The 22372-nt window shown below is 37.5% G+C and overlaps 2 protein-coding genes and 1 long non-coding RNA gene across 6 annotated transcripts in view; 1 reads left to right on the top strand and 2 right to left on the bottom strand.

The window, feature by feature from the left end:
- LOC110065213 (uncharacterized) overlaps nucleotides 1-22372 on the top strand; it is a 35727-nt gene that overhangs the window by 12311 nt on the left and 1044 nt on the right. The window contains exons 1-5 of one of the 4 annotated variants that reach the window (XM_089276341.1): nucleotides 18045-18687; nucleotides 19905-20018; nucleotides 20653-20776; nucleotides 21203-21316; nucleotides 22035-22169. In XM_089276341.1, coding sequence (XP_089132467.1) covers nucleotides 18464-18687; nucleotides 19905-20018; nucleotides 20653-20776; nucleotides 21203-21316; nucleotides 22035-22169 — 711 coding nt within the window. In that variant the 5' untranslated portion in view covers nucleotides 18045-18463. Of the gene's footprint in view, nucleotides 1-18044; nucleotides 18688-19904; nucleotides 20019-20541; nucleotides 20777-21202; nucleotides 21317-22034; nucleotides 22170-22372 lie in introns of those variants that run through there. The other 3 variants (XM_089276339.1, XM_089276340.1, XM_089276342.1) reach the window with 3 other exon arrangements.
- Nucleotides 3279-17859, bottom strand: LOC110065159 (heat shock 70 kDa protein 12A-like). The gene is made up of 5 exons (XM_089276338.1): nucleotides 17719-17859; nucleotides 10200-10522; nucleotides 9244-9468; nucleotides 7692-7869; nucleotides 3279-6857 (listed from the first exon to the last, which is right to left on the bottom strand). Exons 1-5 carry the CDS (start codon nucleotides 17729-17731, stop codon nucleotides 5812-5814), a joined length of 1785 nt encoding a protein of 594 aa, XP_089132464.1. The 5' UTR covers nucleotides 17732-17859; the 3' UTR covers nucleotides 3279-5811.
- LOC149100931 (uncharacterized) lies at nucleotides 13510-17709 on the bottom strand. The gene is made up of 2 exons (XR_016203144.1): nucleotides 16251-17709; nucleotides 13510-15650 (listed from the first exon to the last, which is right to left on the bottom strand). It is a non-coding gene; the product is annotated as an uncharacterized LOC149100931 (long non-coding RNA).

The following is a 22372-nucleotide window of genomic DNA, read 5'->3' as shown; positions in this document are numbered from 1 at the left end:
AAACATTTTTAGATTATTAACACACACCACGAAAGGCTCACGAACAGGTAAGAGTTGATCATGATTAAAATTAGGTAACTCTGAACAATCTTTTAAAAGGTGCAGTTGACCCTCAACACTTGTGCTTTTGTACAGTTACCAAGGTGTGATCCAGGCAATGAACTCGTATTTGGGTTTTAAATTAGTCCTCAAAGAACAATAGGTGTTTACTTCAAGACGCCATCTGTAATAACCTAGCTCGCACTCTCGCACATAACTAACTTTGACACTATATCACGTAAGCTAACACAACAGTATGTGAAGTTGTTACTTAACTCTAATTTATATGGGCTGTATCTTTTAGATGCCTTTAAATTATTTCAAAGTGTAGACAACGATCAGACCAGCGATTCGATGGGGGTCAGCGAGAAATTGCAAAATTGAAGGAGCTCTTGAATGAGAAACAAAAAGAGGCGGACAAGTTTAGAGAAAGGTAAGAAAAATGGCAATATGAAACATTGTCATTTTTACTGCACCATTTGCAACATTTGAGGTTACATGATGGAGATAATAGTTGCTGTTGACATATATTTTTGTGCAAGTTAAGTGTATGGGGTTGCTTGGCAAGTGGCATTTTGGTGGGAAGGGTTTGGAAGTACTTTATAGCGTACAACTTGACAAATATATAAAATGCTGGATCCACCAGAATCAAGACTGGGTCATCACATTGTAAAATACGTTAAAGAGAGATGGCAGATTGAGACGGGCAACGAATGTAAATTTTCTCTCCCTGTTCTGCCCATGTTAGCACGGCAAAAACAATGTGTTTATATGTGTATCATGAGCATTGATTCGGCTTTTTATGTAATACAGCAGGGAAGCTTTGAGACAGTGCTACATTGTTCAGCCAGCGACTCGTCTCAGTAAATGCTACTGAGTGACGAATAAGCATAAAGAATCTTTATTCTTGGAAACCATGTTTCTTTGGTACATTATAACTCTTATTTGCGTTTCAAGGCTTGCTGTGATCTCCGAGAGGAAGGTTATCCAAGACCAGCGAGCAACTGAGAATACAATGAGCAGCAACAGGCAATCGGTGTCCTTTAGAGATGCAAATGGGTTGATGCAGCTGACATTATTTTAAAGAGACTCCAAAAGGGTTTAAAGACAGGAACACGACCTACAGTAGAACATCTCAGGGCTTACAGACTTGCCTGCCTAATTTTTGAGGTAAAGATATCCAGCAGTTATACAAATATGCTCAGTGAAAAGGCTGCTTCCATTTACATCAGTATGAGTAAGTATTCTGTGAGGAAATTCTTTACAAACGAATGTTTTACCACTACCTTAAAAAAGTGATCTGTTTCGCTGTTATCGTACTATTCATTTCAAAAATAAATCAGTCAGCAATACATTACACCAATACTAAAAATTACACCAATACAATACTAATCGTTACTTATCGTTACCTCGTTGCTTTTCGCATATCATACTCGGCCTGAAAATGAGGTTCACTTTCATCATTCTCCAGCTTCTTCTTCTCATCCTTGCCATTTATATCGCCTCATATAACTGCATCGTTATTAACTATTCTGTAAGCCTCTGCTTCTGCATTGCCTTGTTGGATATTTCTGGAAATTTTGTACGGTCTTTTCTTTCTTTTTTCCCTTTACATTGTAGGTTTCTTACAAGAGAGCTCTTATTGTGAGGAAAAACTAACTGATATTTCGTCAATGATATTGGATAATTTGGTCACTAAAGCAGCTTCCATTGCCTTCATAGACTCAAAGAAGGTTTGTGTATGCTTTTTTACCTAGATCTTGCTAGCAAGTTACCACTTAATTTTTACTCTTAAATATGAGGTAGGCAAAAAATAGATCGCTTTGGTATCAATGTATTTTAGATGTGCATCTGGTTTTCTTGAATACTTGTTCCTTTTGAAATGTTTACATTTAGTTGCAATATAATATATTCCAATTTGGGAGTATAGGTGTTCAGTATTGAGAGCTCGTAAAAAGATGAAACGTTTTAAGGCAATGAGCTGAATATTGGGATTTAACTTAACCCCATACAGACCTTGGCGGAAGGAGATTTCACAACGAAATTGTTCAAAATCTACCCGATTGAAAGTATGAAATTATCTAAGTTCACCACTACTTGCTCAACCGCGTCTTCAGTCCCGGCACACGATAGTGTGTGGTCGGATTTCCATCTAGCTTGCTTTCTAACGAAATATCAAAAGGCTATTTTAAAAATCGTGGTGCAACGAAAACGAAAGGACACGAAACGCTTTCAAATAACACGTCATTATTAACAGTGAACTGAAGTAAGCATGGAATTTTTGTTTGTTTGCTTTTGTTCTTTTTGTTTTGTTTTTAACTTTTTTTTTACTTTACTGTCAAAAAAAAAAAAATTAAGGATTATAATATTTCGTAAAATATACTTTCATCAAGTAAGCCTGTTGACAACCGCTTAACTTAAACTTTATAGAGGGAAAAATTAAATTTATTAAGTGAAAATTACCATTGGTTACAATATTTTTTTTCCTCTAGCCAATACCTAGTGAGTTATTCCAGCCTTTTGCGACTTCAAATAGCACGCAACCGGCAGTCCAAGATGCAGTTAATGAAGTTATGGTCCTTGTCAAAGAGACAGCTGTCAATCATAAACTGGATAAACTTGTTCACGTAAGTTTATAAATTCGGATTTGTCCCGGGTTTAGCTCGCACTTATTAAGGGATGAACTAGAGCGTAAAAATGGGTGGAATAAAGAATCAATCGAGTTCACACCCGCAGATAGCAAGACATATATTAATCTTATTCATCAATTTGTGGGAAAATCGACCAAATAAACCTGCAGAACAGCGCAAAAAACAAGAAATGAGTTAGAATCGGAAACTGTTTTGACGTCGCTTTTCTACACATTGTTTAATCATAGTTAATTTTGATTCGAAAAATTGGTTCAATTTCGTAGTAAGTGATTTCCATGTGATAAATAAAGAGGTACTTTTATCGCTTCATGATTTATCCGTGTGGATGACCAGCCCTTAGTTCTTCCGAAGCTATTTTTTTGATATAAAAAGATCATACAGAAATTTGCACTAAATTATTGTAAAATTCAACCGTTTGCTAATTGAAGACTTAAAAGTTAAATGGTTAATCACATTGTTGTAACAGGTTAAAAAAAACTTGTAGCAAGTATATTAAATTATTTTTCAATTCAATAGACGGAAGCAGCAATGGAAGCAGCCAATCGGCCATGATTCCTTGCCGGCACGTCTTATAGGCGAAATTACCCATTGGAAGGGTCACGACAGTTTATTGACCATATATAGCTCTGGACCAAAGCAATTACCAGAAATAAGAGATTAGACATAGGTCCCTAATTTACATTTAAAAGTTGCAACATATAATAGTTAAATGCTATATAAAATCTGAGAATATATAAGAGAAAAAAAGTAAATGAAAATGGAAGACAAAGCAGAATAAAAATAACGTGAAACAAAAATAAAAACCAAAAAATATACATCTGTACAGGTTTAAAGCCAAAGAGAAATGAAATCGGAAACAGAAATGAAAAACATCCGAAATTAAAACGGAAATAAAAGTTTTTAGTATAATTTCCAGAGGTGAATATAAGAATTGGACATTCTGATTGGTCGAAAAGCTCATCATATGACGCTATATTCACCCCGCTTGAGCTTGGTTACTAAGCTCGCCATCTTTGCCATCTCGGCAAGTAAACATGGCGGACAAATGCTGATTGAAGTTTTCATTTATTCGAAAGACATCATATCGATTCACAATCGATGTACGTGTAAGCTTATTATTAAAACTACGGCTGCATACGTGTACGCAAACGAACAATTGCGTCTGTGTTTTGATGTTTTAGTCCGTTATTCTGTAGTCCGCTTTGTACAGCTCTGAAAATTATACTAAAACAATTATTCAGCTGAGGCTCAGTGAACATTGGTGAATATTCACCAATGTTCACTGAGCCCTCGGCGAATAATTTTTAATTAATAATTAGTACTATGGTATCTAAAAGATAGTAATGCTGCGGCATATTCTGTTGATAGTGACATATTTTACGCAGTGATTCATCTACCTGCGCATTCCAAGACTTACATTAACCTTTATTACTTAAAGTAGTGTCAAATCGTGGCGTGTAACTTAAAATCTGCCCTTGTATGCATCAACTTCATGCGTGATGACGCATCGATGGCGAGGTGTGACAAGGGATCGAGACAAAAAAGCACATAGTCATCTGAACTATGCTTGGACATAGAGCGATACATATCAACCTCCACTTTACCAGATCGCGAAAATCGAGAGATATGGAAATTGTAGGAACAGAAATCTAACTAATAAATTCTGTACTGGTACGCATTAAATGTCTCTAGAATGTTGACAGATTGTGTCGAGGACGCGTCCATCGCGATGTGTGAAAATGCTAAAGCTTAAGCTTAAATTCATGTTTCGATAAAAAGGAATAGATCGCAGCATATATGATTTTAGCGTGTTCTACGGTTTTCGTTTGTTTTAATTATTCTACAACCTTAGTAACGACGACTTCTCTTCACTAAAGAATTCGGCCAAGGAGGCGAGACTGCTAAGAAATGACATACTAAGTTTAAAATTAAGATGTCACAATTAATCGTCCAGATTTACAAATTTTCACATACTGCATTAAGAACAAAAGCAAGAGCTGTGAAAGTCAAGCACGATCTCCTTCACATCGTTTTACAGATAAATCAGAGCAAAACATAACCACTAACCCCACGCGAAAAAGGAGATCCTCGTGTTGTTCGTAGCGCAATGCACTCTAGTAAAAAGTGGCCCAGTGCACTCTGATTAAATGCAGTGCATTCTGGTAAAAAATGATGAATTCGAAAATTCGTACCCCCTGTAATATATTCTTCTTAAATCCTGATTATATTGCTGCTCACTCCGCAGCAATTAGTATAATTTCCAGAGGTGAATGTAAGAATTGAACATTCCGATTGGTCGAAAAGCTCATTATATGACGCTATATTCACCCCGCTAGAGCTTGGTTACTAAGCTCCTCATCTTTGCCATGTCGACATGTAAACATGGCGGACAGTTGATAAATGAAGTTTTCATTTATTCGAAAGACGTCACTCCAAGTCCAGGATATTTGAAAGGATGGAGAGTTTTCAAAATGACTGCTGTCACCCTTGGGTCAAAAATCTTTTCAAGAACTCGTATTCAAGGCTTTTAAGAATTGTAGACGCAATGTTTGCGTCGATCCCCAGCAGGTCAGATCGATTGACCGAAATTTATTTTTCTTCAAAATAAAGCTATTCAGTTTCAGGCGATGATGACAACTGTGAATGAAGTCAACAACGATAAAACAAAGGTACCGGATGAATTTATTTTTCGTAGTGTTTCGCTCGTTTGTTTTACTGCCGAACTCGATGAGTAAATTGATTGACAATCGATGTACATGGAAGCTTATTTTTAAAACTACGGCTGCATACGTGTATGCACACGAACAATTGCGTCTGTGATTTTATGTTTTAGTCCGTTATTTTGTAGTCCTTGATATTCACCTCTAAAAATTATACTTAAACAATTATTCGCCTCAGACTGAGTGAACATTAGTGAATATTCACTTCGCCTTTGGCGAATAATTGTTAAATATGAGTTCAGAGTATTAGCCACTCATACAGTCAATTCAACTGGGTCAGTGTTTAAAAGTCTCTAATATAAAACAAAAGTTAATTTTAAATGACCTCAAAAAGTCAAGTTCCTTAACAAAAGACAATTTGGACTAAGAACTAATCCAGTGGTAAAATTAGTCTTTATTTTCTACAAATGCAAAAAATCAAGTGTAGTTCGAGCTACGTTCCCACTTGAAACATCCCTAGCTGTGGCAGTTATTTCCGTTCTACCAAAATACATGCTGACTTCAATTACTCTATCTTTACCTCTCCAAGTGTCGGGAGACTGAACCGTAACACTGCCAATCTTCGTCATTCCGGGGTCTGTGACATATTTGACATCAGGATTGCTAGTTGTATAAAAACCAAATGCTATGTTGACATCGGTTGCGCGAAGTAGAGTGTAATTACTTGTAATTTTCTGACCAGTTCGTACTGTTTCATTCTCTCTCACGAATAGGTTGAACAAACTGCTACACTTCTCAATGCCATCTGCAACAAACTTCTTTTCTTCACGATGGACGCCGTGGATAAAATCCCGCGAACAATCCGCCCCATAAGTTGTCCGCACCACTCTTTCGGTTATTTTTGAAGGCTTCTTGCCAAACATAACGGCACCTTGAACGACAGCAATGGCTGCATGACTGGGGATCAGTACTCTGAACTTCCTGGAAAATTCACTCTTAATTTCTTTCTGAAGAAGAGCAGAATCGGCAAACCCTCCAACCAGTAGCATTGTTTTCACCTTTGACAGCTGTGGATTTCCCTGCAGGGATCTTAAATGCTTCTTGATGTCCTCAATTACCGGAACAAACAATTTTTTCATTACTTCTGAACTGAGAGCGAGATACTCATTATTTTTCAGTTTAATATCTTTTTCGCCGTAGCGTGATCTCCAGCACTGATTTACCAGGGTCACAAAACTGCGTGGTAATCGGATGTTTGTCATCACTGTGCTGTCCAAAATGCGTTCTCCTCTCTTTTTGCCCTCGAACTCGTTCATTAGACAGAGCCAATCAGATGAATACTGTTTCCGGTAGGTTTGGAGCTTCCGCACATCGAGCAGCTCATCCAAGAGGGCTTCAAATTGTCGATTCACCTTCATTCCGCCGTATGGACCTCCTGTCACCTTGTGGATCTCTTTGATGTTACCGTCGCCGTGTATGGCGTGTACTGTGACGTCAAGGGTGCCTCCTGAACAAAAACAAAGCCAAGATAAAACAGTCAATGCAAATAATTACTGACAGACTAGAATTATCAACGAAGCTCCACGTTGTCTTCCTTTACTCTACGGGCAAGGTATATAAAAAACGAAAAAAGAAACAGATGACAACTTTCGATTTGTGCCATACTACATAGTGGTGACTTATGATCACAATTTACTGGTTTCTAAGCAGTTATTATTACTATGACAACGATAATGGCATCCCACTGATTCTGAACAAAAGAGATTTTCTTGAAACCCATGTAATCTAACACCCTGGATCTGTTTTCTTATATCTCAAAATGCAGTGATCAGATCACCCTCAGACGGAACTCCTTTAGGCTAAGACAACTGAAGCATGATTGGCGGCAATTTTTACTCATATATTATTTTTTTATTTTTTTTATTTTGTATTTTTTTTTGCTGTTGTAAGAATCTTTAAGATGAAAAAGACCTTGTCAGACCTTGTAGAGGTCCTCGGTTGACTCACAATTCCCATGAAGAAAAGTTTTTTTTTGTTTTTTTCAATTAAGACTGAAGCGGTCAGATAACTATACTGATTCAATTGAGGTCTTGAGCGACTCTACTGTATTTTAATTTCACGCTTTCGCCGTAGAACGGGGAAAACTTAACAAAATACGGCACAGTAGCTCAAGGTCTCAATTGAATCAATATATTTATCTATTCCGAAATGCTACTGAAGGACAACTTCAAACGTCTACTAAAGCGGTTAGTTTGCATTTAAAGGAATATTTGGTTTGCACCCAGTTACTATACATAATTTTATACGTAACACAAAAAGAGAAACTATCACGATGTGTTACCTCCAATATCAACAACCATGTAATGTGTATTTGGTTGACACAGAAGTCCTTCTGCTGAGCTGCTGCCGGTTTCTGATTGGAATTCGCTCATACTCTTTTCCAGACAGCAAATTGCGGCAGCTTCGGGTTCAAGAGCAATCATTACCTGCTCTGGATTGTTAGGCGACCCCAAACCAGCCTGAAAAATGATCGAAATAGTCTTAGCACAATCTTCACAATTGTCAGACTAAACATTTGCAAAGCAGAAAACATTAAGACCTACATGAATCACATTTGCAATGCCAGCATAAGTTTAATACCATAAATAGAGCTATGAAGACACTAGAATCCTCGCACAGGTATCAGTACAACTCTCAAATGATCCAGTTACCTCATGCAGGCCACCGAAGAGAAGCTATTATAATAGTGACGCATTTTTATTCCTAAGCAGCAAATGGTTTGCCTCCTTTATATGCTGGAAAGCTTCGAGATTTTATCATAGGACTCTCTCCCTCTAAACAAGCATAATTCATTTAAATAATCTTTGTTACTATCGGTCAGGTAAAATTCAGGTTCATTTGTTTCAAATCAAGGACGCATTAGGCTTAGTTTGAAAATTAGTGGGGTTAGCGGGAAAATTCCAAAGGGTCCTACTAAATGTGCGGACCTATTGTTGTTATTGTTGCTGTTGTTGCTGTTGTTGTTGTTGTTGTTGTTGTTGTTATTGTTGCTTTATCTTTTTTGGCCACAGTAAATAGAGTTGTAATTGATGGATGTGATTGAAACTAACTGAATCACATAATAGGATAAATCACTTGACTATTTAATAATTAGATTATAAGCTCGAGACTTCTATGAGGTGATAGTTGATGAGGCCGAAGGCCGAATCAACTATTGCCTCATAGAAATCGAGAGCGAATAATCTAATTGTTTTAGAAGAATTCTAAGTTAAATTAACGCAAATAATGGTTTCCAAATATTTTTTGACGCATTATTGAACTTTACGCTTTAACAAAATCGCACGTATTGAATTGTCCTTGGTAAATTTGCAGTTGTTTACGCGCACGCACCGGTTTTTTAATAATTTCAAGTTTTTAAAGTCAAGAATCCGTTTATGTCCTTCCTTTAGTCTTCTCAGGAATTTAATTATCCATTTACATCTAAACTTTCTTCCAAAACTTCGGAAAAACGATAAAAACGTCGCATTCGTGGACGACCAACAGCTACTGCATTCTAATGGCTGATAGTATACGGGTAGCTCAGCCAATCAGATTGCAGTATTTGCATTAGTATACTAGTAGAATTCTACTAAAATAATTTACCGGTAGATAAAACCAGAAATTCGGTACATAACATATAATGATATTGATATTACTTCCTTGAAATTCTACATCCTCGGAGAACCAGGGGCTGCTAGTCGGGACGATGCGATATTTTCGGGCGAAAATATCGCATCGAAAAAATATCGCATCGTCCCGTCTAGCAGCCCTTGGGTCTCCGAGGATGGAAATTCTACTGGTCTGAAATACTACGCATTGTTTGGAATGGTGAGCTCAACATCATATCATCTCACCTCGTAAGCTGCTTCTCTCATGAACTGCTTTGCTCTTGGAGTCCATATGGCGGGTACAGTTAAAACCCACTGGATATCATTTTCACTGAAATGTTCATCCCCAGTCCGCTGACAAATTACTTTAATGGCCTCTTCCTTTAAAAACCTAATTGAATGGGCAAATACTGTCTTGGCTTTGACAAGGCGCCCGTTGGCAGCTTTGATAGTTGTTTCTGTGTTGATGGTCTGCCAAAAGTAATATTCAATGAAAAGATATAGTATATTTTGTAGGCACGGTGGTCAATTTCAGTACCTTAAATATTTTATATGTTCTCTCAGACTCTCACTGTTGACTGAGTTTCTATGTAATAACAAAGTTTAAATTTGAACCGCCGAATAATTAAAGTCGACAGAAGAGGGGAGCAGGCATTCTTATCGTAATAGTATACACGTGGTTCAGTGGTTGGTCTATTAAACAAAGATTAGCTGTAAAATTCTGTTCTGTCTAAGCCATGGACCATCCCATCGGTCTATTTTGATGTCTGTGATCAAAATTCATTGATTACCGGGAATAAATTTTCCGTTATCAACAGCTCTAGTCTGAGCTTTGAACTTTGCGCAGTGATTTACTTCGCACGATGTCTCACGTGAGAACCCCAGGAACTGTCCAATCAAATGGGGATACCAAACATTAGGACATTGATTAATAATCAATTAAATTTAAAGTTTTTCAATATAGTCGACAAATGGCAGTGTTAATTGCTAAAAAAAACACCGGGTTATGCTAACGTTGCCCTAAGGGCAAGCATTTCTTATCTTTGAGTAAAAACAACACCTTGATTGTTGCCTATTCGCTCTAACGGCAAAAACGAGGACAATTTGCAGGGGACCATTTTTTCAATGTAAGTTACCCTACAGGTAAGTTTATCTTGGCCACAATCGAGGTTGAGTAGAGGAGCGATATTATCCTATTTTACCTTGTCATTGTGAAGATCCATTTTGAAATGCTGAAAAAACAGGTATTCCCCCTCATGGCACTCATCTTGAAGACCTGCATACTTTTCAACCGCTTTGTATCCAAACGAGTCGAATGACAGGTCAGAATTCAGTAGCAGACAAGTTGGTGTTTTGCTGGTCCGCCCCCCTTGTTCATTCGCCCAGTCTCTGTTCATAAAGATCGAATCTTTGCCATGATCTTTAATAAATGAGAAAGCAAAACCACTGTAGGTTGTCCCGAAATCGATCGCGACGACAGCAACGTATGAAGATCGTGGTGAATAGCAGAGTGAATCTTCTAAGGCTGTTATCAAGCGAGAAACAATACCATTAATTAATTGCTTTATATGTTATCTTTTTGTTATTACTTTTGTTTTACATCTGTTTCATGACAACATTATACGGATGATAAACATTTTTCAAAGCGGCGAGCTTTAAGCTGTTGTCAGTTATACATATAGGTTTGTAATCGGAAATCATCATGTTTTGTGAATCTAACGATTTGTCTAGTATCAGGGGCGGGGGAGAACACTCTGCGACGCCTGGCACTTTTTGTGTATCTGAATCATCCAACAAAAAATGACGTCACATCCGGTAAAAAAGAGCGCTGAGCGGCAAAATCAAATTTGAACATGGCATAATCGTTCTCTCAGTAAGTAAAATGGTAATATTTTGCAATCGGCCGGATATTTTTAACGTTTTATTTGGCCACGATAAACAAAATTTTGTCTTCTTCCTCGTCATATCAGTTTGTTTGAACGACAGGGTACTTATTTATTCAAAAACACGCTGTTTTGAAGGCGTGTTTTTTACGAAATGTCGCCATTTCTTCCTCGCTGAATTCCACAGGAGTCATCGTTTGTGTGGAGATAATGAATTCTAGGTAAGTTGCACTCAATTCAAATATCCTATTCTCTTAGGTAGGCATTACACTAAGAAAAATGCACAATGACAGGTTTCTAGACATGGGGGAACCTTATTAACAGAAGCGCCTTTTTTAAAATTTACTGTTGCCAAACACTCGAGAGTACTTGAGTGCTGTTAATCGTATCACTGCAAGAATAGACCCACACACATAACGCGCTTTGCATAACTTTCTTGCCGATCGACACTAACACAAACTCGTGTGTTTGCTCATGACTCAAACTGATGCCATAAAATATGTTACGATTGGTTAAGAACCTTAAACAAGCTATGTTTTCCCTAAGCAATCCCTTAATTGATAAACGCTTCGTTACAGGCAGGCCGTGAACCCCTTAAAAAAAAGCAAGAGGATTAGTTTTAACGGCGATTAAGTAATTTGGACATGTCGTGGTTGTCTCTCATTTATAATCAAATTTATTTTTCCGTTTCAACAGTCTTTGACGTCAGCAGCGCTAAGTTCCAATACCCCCCCCCCCTCCCCAACTGAGGTCAAGCATGCACCTTTAATTTCTTCAAACCCTCTCATTTGCCCTGTTTGCAGACCAAGTTCCTCATCTATTAATCCCTGTCATATTAGCAACCCATTTTGAAAGGTTACTAAAAAGTTGTGCATTATATTTCAGTGTGCTTTCTCTTTGTAATCTTACATCAAGATATTTCAATCCCTAAGGAAACGAGAGAACACTAGCAAGACTGACAATTTTCAGTAATTCATCACTTTCAATATGCCATCTAAACAAATTGTTTGTAAACAGTAGTGAAATTTCATGCCCCTACACCTAGCCATAAAAGGGAAGTCTGGGAACAGGCAATAGCAACAATGACACTGCCAGGCTGATGAATTTTACAAGCTAATGAACTCATGTCTAACAATGATGGGTGATGATGAAGCATGGTACAGTGAAACTGAAGAATCAGACTGTGAGTGACAGTGATAGAGTCAGTGTCATGAGAGTGATGCTAGTGTCTGTGAACTTGGACCAGATCAGCAAAGAAAAGGTTTTGTACTAGAAATTGACAGAGAGCAACAAGTTTGTGCTAAAAAACTGAAGAAGCTGGCTCAGATCAGTCTTAAAGCCAGCATCTACTTACAGTATTTGTCAAGAGTTCCTGATTTGTGTATGTGGGAAGGCTCTCTGTAATGAACTATATGGGGTGGCTCAGCTCACGATGAGTACCTATTTCAGGCTTCAGGTATAAAATTAATGATAGGGATTTCACAAGTTGAGGTGTATGAAAGGGTAGGAAAATCTGTCATTTAGGGATTCCATTCTTCTGGTTCTAAAATGTTGTTGAAAAGCTCTCATTTACTCTCCTCAGCCAGAATGAAGAGATTCTATAATACTATTTATTAACTTTTTTCCAAGGGAATAGAAAAGGGATGCAGTATTCTTAAATAGGTTTGTTAAAGGGGTACATTAACCCTTTTGCAATGTAAGGTCGACAAAAGAGGTGCCATTTCTATCAAAATGGTACAAATGTATACAAAAGGGTAAGGGGTAATGGACCTTGAGATAAGACCTTTCCATTTAAAACTTTGTAGAATACCCCTCCCCCCCCCCCCCCCTCCCAGCTTGTGAAACAAAGATGTTCAAATTATTGTTTTGTGAAAAAGGCAATTATTAAAAAACAAAACAGTGCCAAGAGATTAAGTGATTGTCAATGCAAGTTTCCATTTGTATTTTGAATTAAAATGGGTATAACATGATCCTCAAGTATACTATGCAGCTTCACAGAGAGGCCCAAACTGATGATGAAAACATATGTTTTAACACTTAAAATTCTATTTTTGCTTCTTCCCTTGTACCTTGTGATCTTTGTAGGGAAATTCTGAAAAGGTCCCCACCCCCCCCCCCCCAAAAAAAAAAAAATTCAAATTTTATATACAAATCACTTTTTTATCTTGAAAATGGTCTGAGACAACAAAACATTTTTATGGCTAGCTAAACTACTTATTAGGAAAATAAAAATGTTCAAGGAAAAAATGAACAGGAAGAAACAACAACAAATTACCTTTTTTTTTCAGAAGAGCTACTACTTGTATATTTTTTTAACTTACATGTAGGTCAACATAATTTGTTTTCACAATTTACCACAAAAGAAAACACCACAGAAAGGAGAACTATAGTTGTGGCATCTGAGCTACATTTTTAAATGGAAACATTTCCCATAAAAAATTTCCAAATTATATTCTTACCAGTACAACAAAATACCAACTATATTTTGCAGAGAAGTATACTTAATTAATAAAATTGATGTAGTGAAATTTTCTATTTAATTTTTGTTCACCTTATCTTACAGAGTGCAACCTTTGGTTTAACTGGTTCACTTTACCGTTAAGCAATAATTAAATAAATCACACCAGAGTGGCTTTGTATCTTTATTATAATTCTCATTATCAGTAGAGAAATCACACTTGTACACTGGTCCACTGATCAATACTCTTACTTGTATGTTAAACATGGGAAAGCAGGTTGTATCATCTAATCATAACATTGTATGCCTGTGTGGGGTGTATATGCCAGGAGGTAACCACCTAAGAAAAGACAAACATAAATTATGTCATTGTTTCAATGACTCACCCTAAGTGGGCATTATGCTCATTACCACCTTAATAAACAAGATATATTAAAGTATAATTTTTAACCTTGCTTTAAACTTTTCAAACCTACAGTTTGTTTTCACTTTCAGAGAGGTTCTTAAATTCACAAGCACACCACCCACTCCCCTCAGCCCCAATTCCTACTCTCCCATAGCCAGGATCCCATTTCAACTCTCCAATAAATCAGTAATTTTTTTTCTAATTTCGGTCTGACTTAGATTCATCTCCACTCAGCCATGAAAGCAATGGTGGTAGATTTCTGTATATTTGTTGGTCTAGTTCACAGCTATTGTTCTCAGATTCCCACCTCCCTTTTGACAGAATTAAATTCCATTAAAAAATAAACTACAGTAGTTTAATCAAATTAATGCAGAGGCAAACATTGAACCAAACTGCTAATTTATTATGAAGTGACACAGCTAAAGGAGAGTTGCCAAGAAATCAACTTTTTTGTGAATTCTAAGATCAATATGAGTCTTCTAAATTTAAGATTATTATACCTAACAAAAGGCATACAGTAGGGTACTGCACTGTGTGCTCTCTCTACACACTCTTCCAGGCAGGATAGTAATACATATACATGTACTTTTTTTTGTTTGGAATATACTGTTACTGCATGGTCATACAAGAGGTACTAGTTGCTGTTGAGTAGTCTTAAAATAAGTGAACTAAGTGTGACAAAATATCATGTATATTAAATCTGCACCAGTTCAGTACAATTTAATACCAAATTTTAATCAGCCGCAAAAAAAAATTGTTAGCACCAGATATTACATGTACTTTGTGAAGGCTTCTGGAGGGGTTATACTTTAATTTATAAAGTACCTGGCAGCAAGTACTATTTTGATTTACTAAAGCAAGACTGTAGTAACTGCTAAGAAAATGTGTTTTGTACATCCCAGAAAAATTGAGTGGGGGTCAGTGCAGCCCTCTTCACAAAAGTTAAACTCTTAACCTATTTATGACCATAATCTGTGATTTTCCCAACCCCACTGCGACTGCTACAGTTGCCCTAAACATAAGTTTTGAAGGACTTTTGTTGATGGTCTTATCAATAATGATGGAAATTGAGGTAGCTTATTCTAAAAAACATAACAAATTTAAGACTAGAGGGCAAAAGCCTTACCCTAGAGTATTTATGACCAAAACGGCTGAATAACCATACCCTTTGGGGCTGCACAGCTGTATATAGCACATAGAGGAGAGTTCCCCCCCCCCCCCTACCGCTGGAGCAGGAATCAAAATATTATTGCCTTGATGACATAATAAAGATAAAATCTCAAAATAATCAAGAGTTACATATATGCATGGGACTTCAGTAACAAAATGATGCCTGTTGCTTGCTGTAAATTGTATATAAATTACTCCTACAATGTGCCAGAATTCTGTTAATCTGGTCACCAACAGGTCTCAAAAATCTGACTGTATAATTAATAAATAAGAAAATGACCGACTGAGATTTTGTTTGAGCCAGAATAGAGTGGCCATAATAACTAGGTGGCTGTGTTAACGGGGGTGGCTCTATGGTGAGGTACATTCCACAGTAGTGATAAAGATGACACTCTCAAACACCAGTACCCATAAAGAGTTTGGACAGTATATTTTGCATAATCAGTTGGAAGAGGAAGAGGGAAAATGGAAATAAAATAGAATGGCTCTTGTGTACCAGAGACAACCCTTTCCCCGAGTTACCCTGGCGGAGCTAACTTTTCACTTATTTCTTTGCAAAATTCAACCAACCGTTTACACAAGGATGACAAACCAGACTTGGGGGTGAGACAATTCAGGTGGGCAAGTTGACTCGCCTTGGCAGCTAAAGTAACCAACAACTTTTCTTTGAGTATACATAAACACTTTGGCTCGCCTAACTGGAACAACTCTCAGCATGGCGAGTGTCACGTAATGCCTAGATTTAAGATTTAAAGCAGCAATTTGTATCAAAGAAGAGAAAATTAACTCAGCAAAACCCACTCTGATCAAATGAGTGAGGGAAACTTAAACAAAGAGGGATAGTTGCACATTTGATTATTCAATAGGAGTTACGAATAATCATGCAGGGTCAACTTTTACTCGGCCTACATGGGCTACATTTTCTCATACAAACACTTGATAAAGTTGCCTCAGGGGGAGGGTTATCCCGGGTACCCGAGACCATACAAATGGGACCTGTGTTGCCTCAAAGAACACCCCCACGATTTTCAAAGGGGAAGGTCCATGAACAGGACCTTAACTTAGGGCAGCTTCAATGGCAGATTCCCTCTGATGGCTTGGATTTGAATAATTGATTTAATTACTTTTAAAGAGGACTAGAACTCAAAAATCTTGCTCGAATTTCGATCCAGCGAGGCATAAGTTTCCATGCCGTGAATCAAGTTTTTACTGGGCGTTTTAAAAGCACTCACCAAAGAGAAAGAGACTGATGACCCCAAACTACCGATACATATGTACTGTATCTTACTGAAAACAACAATCTTCAACGAGAGATGTAGGAATGTGGGATACTGACCTTCAGCATGCGATCCAGCTTGTCTCTTCTACCAATACGCGTGAGCCAAGAGTAACAAAAGTTCTGGTGACAGCGACTTTCGGAGCTAAACGGCTTCTGTTAATTATGTTCCCGTAGTACACAGTGCAAACTATGGCCAGCAATACTTCATCCAGGTTGTTGTTAACATTATAGGCTATTGCACTTATTGTTATCACTAAATCACGAACAACAAGAACCAAAAGTCGGAACAACACCAGTTTTACAAATGTGTAAAATTCGCCCGACGATGACGGAAGGCTCTCCGTTATTTTGCTTCAAAACAATAATAAACTTTTCTCTTTTCCCGAAATTTTTGCTTCAAAAGTCGAAGTAATGTGTCTGCAACATCCTTCCATACTCAATATAAAATGAAACGAAACTGATGGTTTACAAATAGAGGGAAACCACGAGTAATCGAAACGCCATTTTCTCGCTTTGTGAAACGAGCCGCGAAGCGCAGTTTAAACCGGATGTGACGTCATTTTTTGTTGGATGATGCCTATACGAAAATTTCAGGAGTCTTCTGCCCCGCCCCTGGTCTAGTATTGGCATAAGATCCTCATTAACCTGAGGATGGGTACTTGTCGTTAAAAGAAACTAAGTAACCTTGTCGTTTAGACAAAAATTTGGAAATCTACTTGCAGCACATGCAATATGGCCAGAGAAATCGAGCGAAACATTTAGATAGCGCCACTTTACATAGCTGGCGGAAATCTCGCGCGCTTATTAGTCAACTGCTTGGACATGAAACTGATCCGGGAATTGATGTAACCTGTAACGCAATACAAAAGCTCTTTCGGAAAACGTTTCTCTTATCCTGTATCAATGTGATAAATGTCGTCATTTTTGTAATAAATGGAAACTGCATGAAGAGCTGCTAAATGTTAAATTTGTATTCGCTAAATGTCAAAGAACCTTTTCTTTCAGCGTTTTAAAAAGGTCACGCCATGACCAATTATACCGAGTATCCGCTCTTTGGGATGAGCATCTCGCGGTTCAGCAGTTTCTTTTTTGAAATCTTCCATTTTCCCTAAATTCCGCGCTGTTAAGCGATGCCTTTATTTCACAAAGGAGTTTCTATTATAAGCAACAATGTCTGAGAAATAATATTCGAACATGATGCTATTCAATTTCGATTCCACGTATGTCTCTCGAGAGAAGACTGCGCACTGTCCTTTAGAAATGTCGACGAATTGTCAAGGTGCAGGTTTCCAAGCTCGTTTACATTGGGAGTCGCTTCCTGAAGTATATACGTACCACCACCACGATGTTATCTGCGAAATTCGCAATTTCGTAACAGACTGTAGAGCAGTTTCCGTGCTTTGAATTAAGAATTAAGCTACCTTTCGATATGCTGAAATCCGTGATCTTCCTTGTTAAGCTATTGCCTGAGAAATTTTTCTGCATTAAATTTTCCACCGGTTGTTTTAGCATCGCTTATTCTTACCTTTTGATGCCATATCTTGAACCTTGTAAAAGCTCACAGAGTCTTGAAAGATCGAGTAGATCCGATGAGTCGTAGACTGAGCGTACAAAACACACCTTTTTCCGAGAAAAGGGAAATGTCCCAAATATTAGTGACGCATGAGCGACGTCTTATTTAGTACAAAGGGTCAAAGTTTGTAAATGTAAACATCCGTTATTTCTGAGAAATGCCCCAACAAAGTCTCAACGCAGACCTCCGGCATAATATGCTGCGTGTTATAAATAATAGGATAATACAAAAACATGATCTATGACTTTTAAAAAGCTTGCAGCTTCCTTTTTTTTAAACAGTGTACATTGAAAAATCTTCAAGGGTAGAAACAATTGAAACAAGAAAATGATTTTTTTAGCTCTACTATAAACTGTGTTGCACAAAGTTTTATTGTCGAGAAAAACACTCCGCGAAGACCGTAAGAACCATGGCTAATTGCGTCAATCGCAATCTGACTGAAACAATAACAAACACAGAGATAACTCACTTTGAGCTGGTGAAACAGCTGGATTTGTAAGAATCCAAGTAGGCAACTTTCCAAAATCAGTGCCTGCCGTAACTGATTATCATCCATACAGTTTTTATTAAGAAATCAGTCAGTCAGAAACAAAGCTTTTAGAAAACAGTACTTAACTTCCGGTCCTAATTCCAGGAATAGCTTTCTTCCTTGAATTAAACCTGATGATGGTGATCTGAGATAGCTTAATTTTCGATCATGGCTAGCATGGTGTATCCTGGCAAAGCTGTTCATGTCGCAAAAGAATCATCACCGACAGACAATCATGAGCCCTTATGTGGTAAGGATGAATCAAGCACAGAGTCCCTCATACAGATATCAATGCAGGTTACGGAAGGACTGAAATTACTTCAGCAGGAAAACAGCGATCTGAAGATCAGAATACAAGAACAAGAAAAGAAATATGATGCTTTGCTAATGAGGTAAAAGCTTCCTCTCCTTCCTCAGTGCCTAAAGTTTCAGGAACACGTCCGCCTGTACGATGGTCATAGGTAACATTATTCTGAGTTCTGCTTGCTCAAACCAGCGATCATGTCTATATTTAAGCAGCTGGGAGACGCAGTAAAATGCCCGAAGTAGTTTTAAAAATGTTAAGGCCACATTTTGCGACATTTCCACGCAATGGTGTAATTATTATCATTTTAAAGTGCTGTTTTGCTGTTTTCGTGACAAGTAAACCCGTTGATTGTCACCTTGAGTTGGCAAAGGTAAACTTCCTGCTAAAGCGAATTTGAGAAGAGCTGAACTATCCAGTATTAGTCCGTCGTCAGAGCAAACTGAAGGACGGTGAGTTATATACCGGTGAATAGACTTTATTTATTGATAAGGCATAAACTTGTGTTTTTTTGTTCTGAAGTTTTACAAACTTCACCGTCTCCTTTCTCTTAATCAAGGTGAGAATCGTAAAACTACAAACGATAATTTATTACTTTATTATTTTTTGATGAGGGGGAAGGGGGGTGCCTTGGCTCCCCAAGGATCAGTGAGCACTTGTCTTTTCGTTCAACTGAATCGTTTAATTCATGCGTTCGCCGTTGCCATGCATACTCCCTTCAGCAAAGTAAGGCTCCATTTCCTCCGATGAATCGGGATGTCAGCTAACTCTCCCAAATTCGCCTCGGCAATTAATTAACCTTGTAAACTTCAAGTTGATAAATGCATCCTTGATATATCTGCTATTTCAAATCTTGAAATCCAATATGGTAGACTCAAGGCAATAGACTCAAGACAATTGAAATGTAATTTTTGAAAGTTATTGAGTCATTGTTGCTCCCAAAATAAACAATTTTAGATTATTGACACACACCACGAAAGGCTCACGAACAGGTAAGAGCTGATCATGATTAAAATTAGGTAATTCTGATCAATCTTCTAAAAAGTGCAGTTGACCCTGAACATTTGTGCATTTGTACGGTTACCAAGGTGTGATCCAGGCAACGAACTCGTATTTGGGTTTAAAGTTGTCTTCAATGAACAATACGTGATTACTTTAAGACACCCTCTGTAAGAACCAACATAACTCTCGCACGTAACTAATGTTAACAATATATCATGTAAGCTAACACAACAGTATGTTAAGTTGTTACTCTGCTAGTTTATATAGGTTGTATCTTTTAAATGCCTTCAAATTATTTCAAAGGGTTAACGATGATCAGACCAGCGATGGGGGTCAACGAGAATACGAATCCGAGATTACAAAATTGAAGGAGCTCTTGAATGAGAAACAAAAGGAAGTGGACAAGTTTAGAGAAAGGTAGGGAAAAATGGCAATATGAAACAGTGTCGATTTCACTGCACCATTTGCAACATTTGAGGTTACATGACGAAAAAGGTAATAGTTGCTGTTGATATATGTTTTTGTGCAAGTTAAGTGTATCGGGTTCCTTGGCAAGTCGCATTTTGGTGGAACGGGTTTTTGACTTTATAGTACTTTATAGTGTACAACTTGACAAGTATATAAAATGCTGGATCCACCAGAATCGAGACTGGGTCAACACATTAGAAAATACGTCAAAGAGAGATGGCAAATTTAGACGGGCCACGAATGTAAATTTTCTGGCCCCGTTCTGCCCATGTTAGCACGCCCAAAAAAATGTGCTTATATTTTTATCAGCATTGATTCAGCTTGTTATGTAATACAGCATGAAAGCTTTGAGACAGTAGTACATTGTCCAAGGACTTGTCTCAGTAAACTTTATGACGAATAATCATAAAGAATCTTTTTTCTTGGAAACCATGTTTCTTTGGCACATTATAACTCTTATTTGCGTTTGAAGGCTTGCTGTTATGTCCGAGAGGAAGGTTATCCAAGACCAACGAGCAACTGAGAACACAATGAGCAACAACAGACAATCAGTACTTGAACATGATTATACTGTGTCCTTTAGAGATGGCAAACGGGTTGATGCAACTGACGTTATTTTAAAGAGACTACAAAAGGGTTTAAAGACAGGAACACGACCTACAGTAGAATATCTCAGGGCTTCCAGACTTGCCTGCCTAATTTTTGAGGTAAAGATATCCAGCAGTTATACAAACATGCTCAGTAGTATGAGTGAAAAATCGTGGAAAATAGTGATCTGTTTCGCTGCTATCGTACTATTCATTTCAGAAAATAAATCAATCAGCAATTTATTACACCATTACTTAAAAATTACACAAATACAATACTTATCGTTCTCTACTTCGTTACTTTCCGCACATCATACTCAGCCGAGAAACGTGGTTCACTTTCATCATTCTCGAGCTACTTCTCCTCATACTTGCTCTTTATATCCCCTCATATAACTGCATTGTTAATAACTATTCTGTAAGCCTCTGCTTTTTCATTGCCTTGTTGGAAAATAATTAGTAATCACAGACCAGAGAACGCTATTCTGAAATATAAACGCGAAATTTCATACGGTCTTTTCTTTCTTTTTTTCCTTTACAATGTAGGTTTCTTACGAGAGTGCCCTTATTGTGAGGAAAAACTTTACTGACATTTCGTCAATAATATTGGATAATTTGGTCACTAAAGCACCTTCTATTGCCTTCCTAGACTTAAAGAAGGTTTGTACTTTTTTTATCTAGATCTTGTTAGCAAGTTACCGCTAAACTTGTTCTCTCAAATTCGAGGAAGGCGAAAAATCTCTTCGGTATCAACGTACTTCAGACGTGCATCTGGTTTTCTTGAATACTTAATTGATTAATTTGCATAAAGTATAGATATTCAGGATTAAGAGCTCGGAAAAACACAGTGGAGTGTTCTATGGCAGTGCGGTGAGCTGAATATAGGGATTCCACTTAACCTCAAACAGACCCTGCAAAACGGAAATTTCACAATTAAAGTGTTCAAAATCTACCGATTGGAAGTATGGAATTATCTAACGTCACCACTGCTTGCTCAACCGCGTCTTCAGCCCGCACATGATAGTGTAAAGTCAGATTGCCATCTAGCTTGCTATATAACGAAATTTCAAAAGGCTATTTTAAAAATCGTGATGCAACGAAACCAAAAGGACACGAAACGCTTTCAAGTAACACGTCATTAACAGCGAACTGAAGTAAGCATGAACGTTTTACTTTCTTGCTGAAAATGACTTGTTAATCTAAAAACCGAGGGCTGTTTTATTTTTTAATTTTTTAATTTAACTTTACTGTCAAAAAGGAACATCAAGATTAAGGGTTATAATATTTCGTAACACATGCTCTCATCAAGCAAACCTGTTTAACTTAAACTCTATTGAGGGAAAAATTAAGTTGTTAGTTGCGATATTTTGTTCTCTAGCCAGCATCTACTGGGTTATTCCAGACCAGAGCGTCTTCGAATAACATGCAATCGGCAGTCCAGGATGCACTTAATGAAGTTATGGTCCTTGTCAAAGAGACGGCTGTCAATCATAAACTGGACAAACTTGTTCAAGTAAGTTTATAGACTCGGATTTGCGTTTGACCAGCTCTCACTTTTTTAAGGGATGACCCAGAACGTAGACTGGGTGGGAATAAGATTGACTCCAGTTTACAACCGCAGAGAGCAAGAAGTATATCAATTTTATGAATCAATTTGTTGTAAAATCGGCCAATTCAGCAGCTGAGAGTTTGGTGCAAATAACAACAAATGTATGA

The sequence above is a fragment of the Orbicella faveolata genome, unplaced genomic scaffold (assembly GCF_042242905.1).
Source record: "Orbicella faveolata isolate gen_17 unplaced genomic scaffold, um_ofav_v1 contig_4, whole genome shotgun sequence".
NCBI lineage: Eukaryota > Metazoa > Cnidaria > Anthozoa > Scleractinia > Merulinidae > Orbicella > Orbicella faveolata.
Note: the sequence above shows the minus strand (reverse complement) of the source record. Positions and strands in the feature narration are given on the sequence as shown.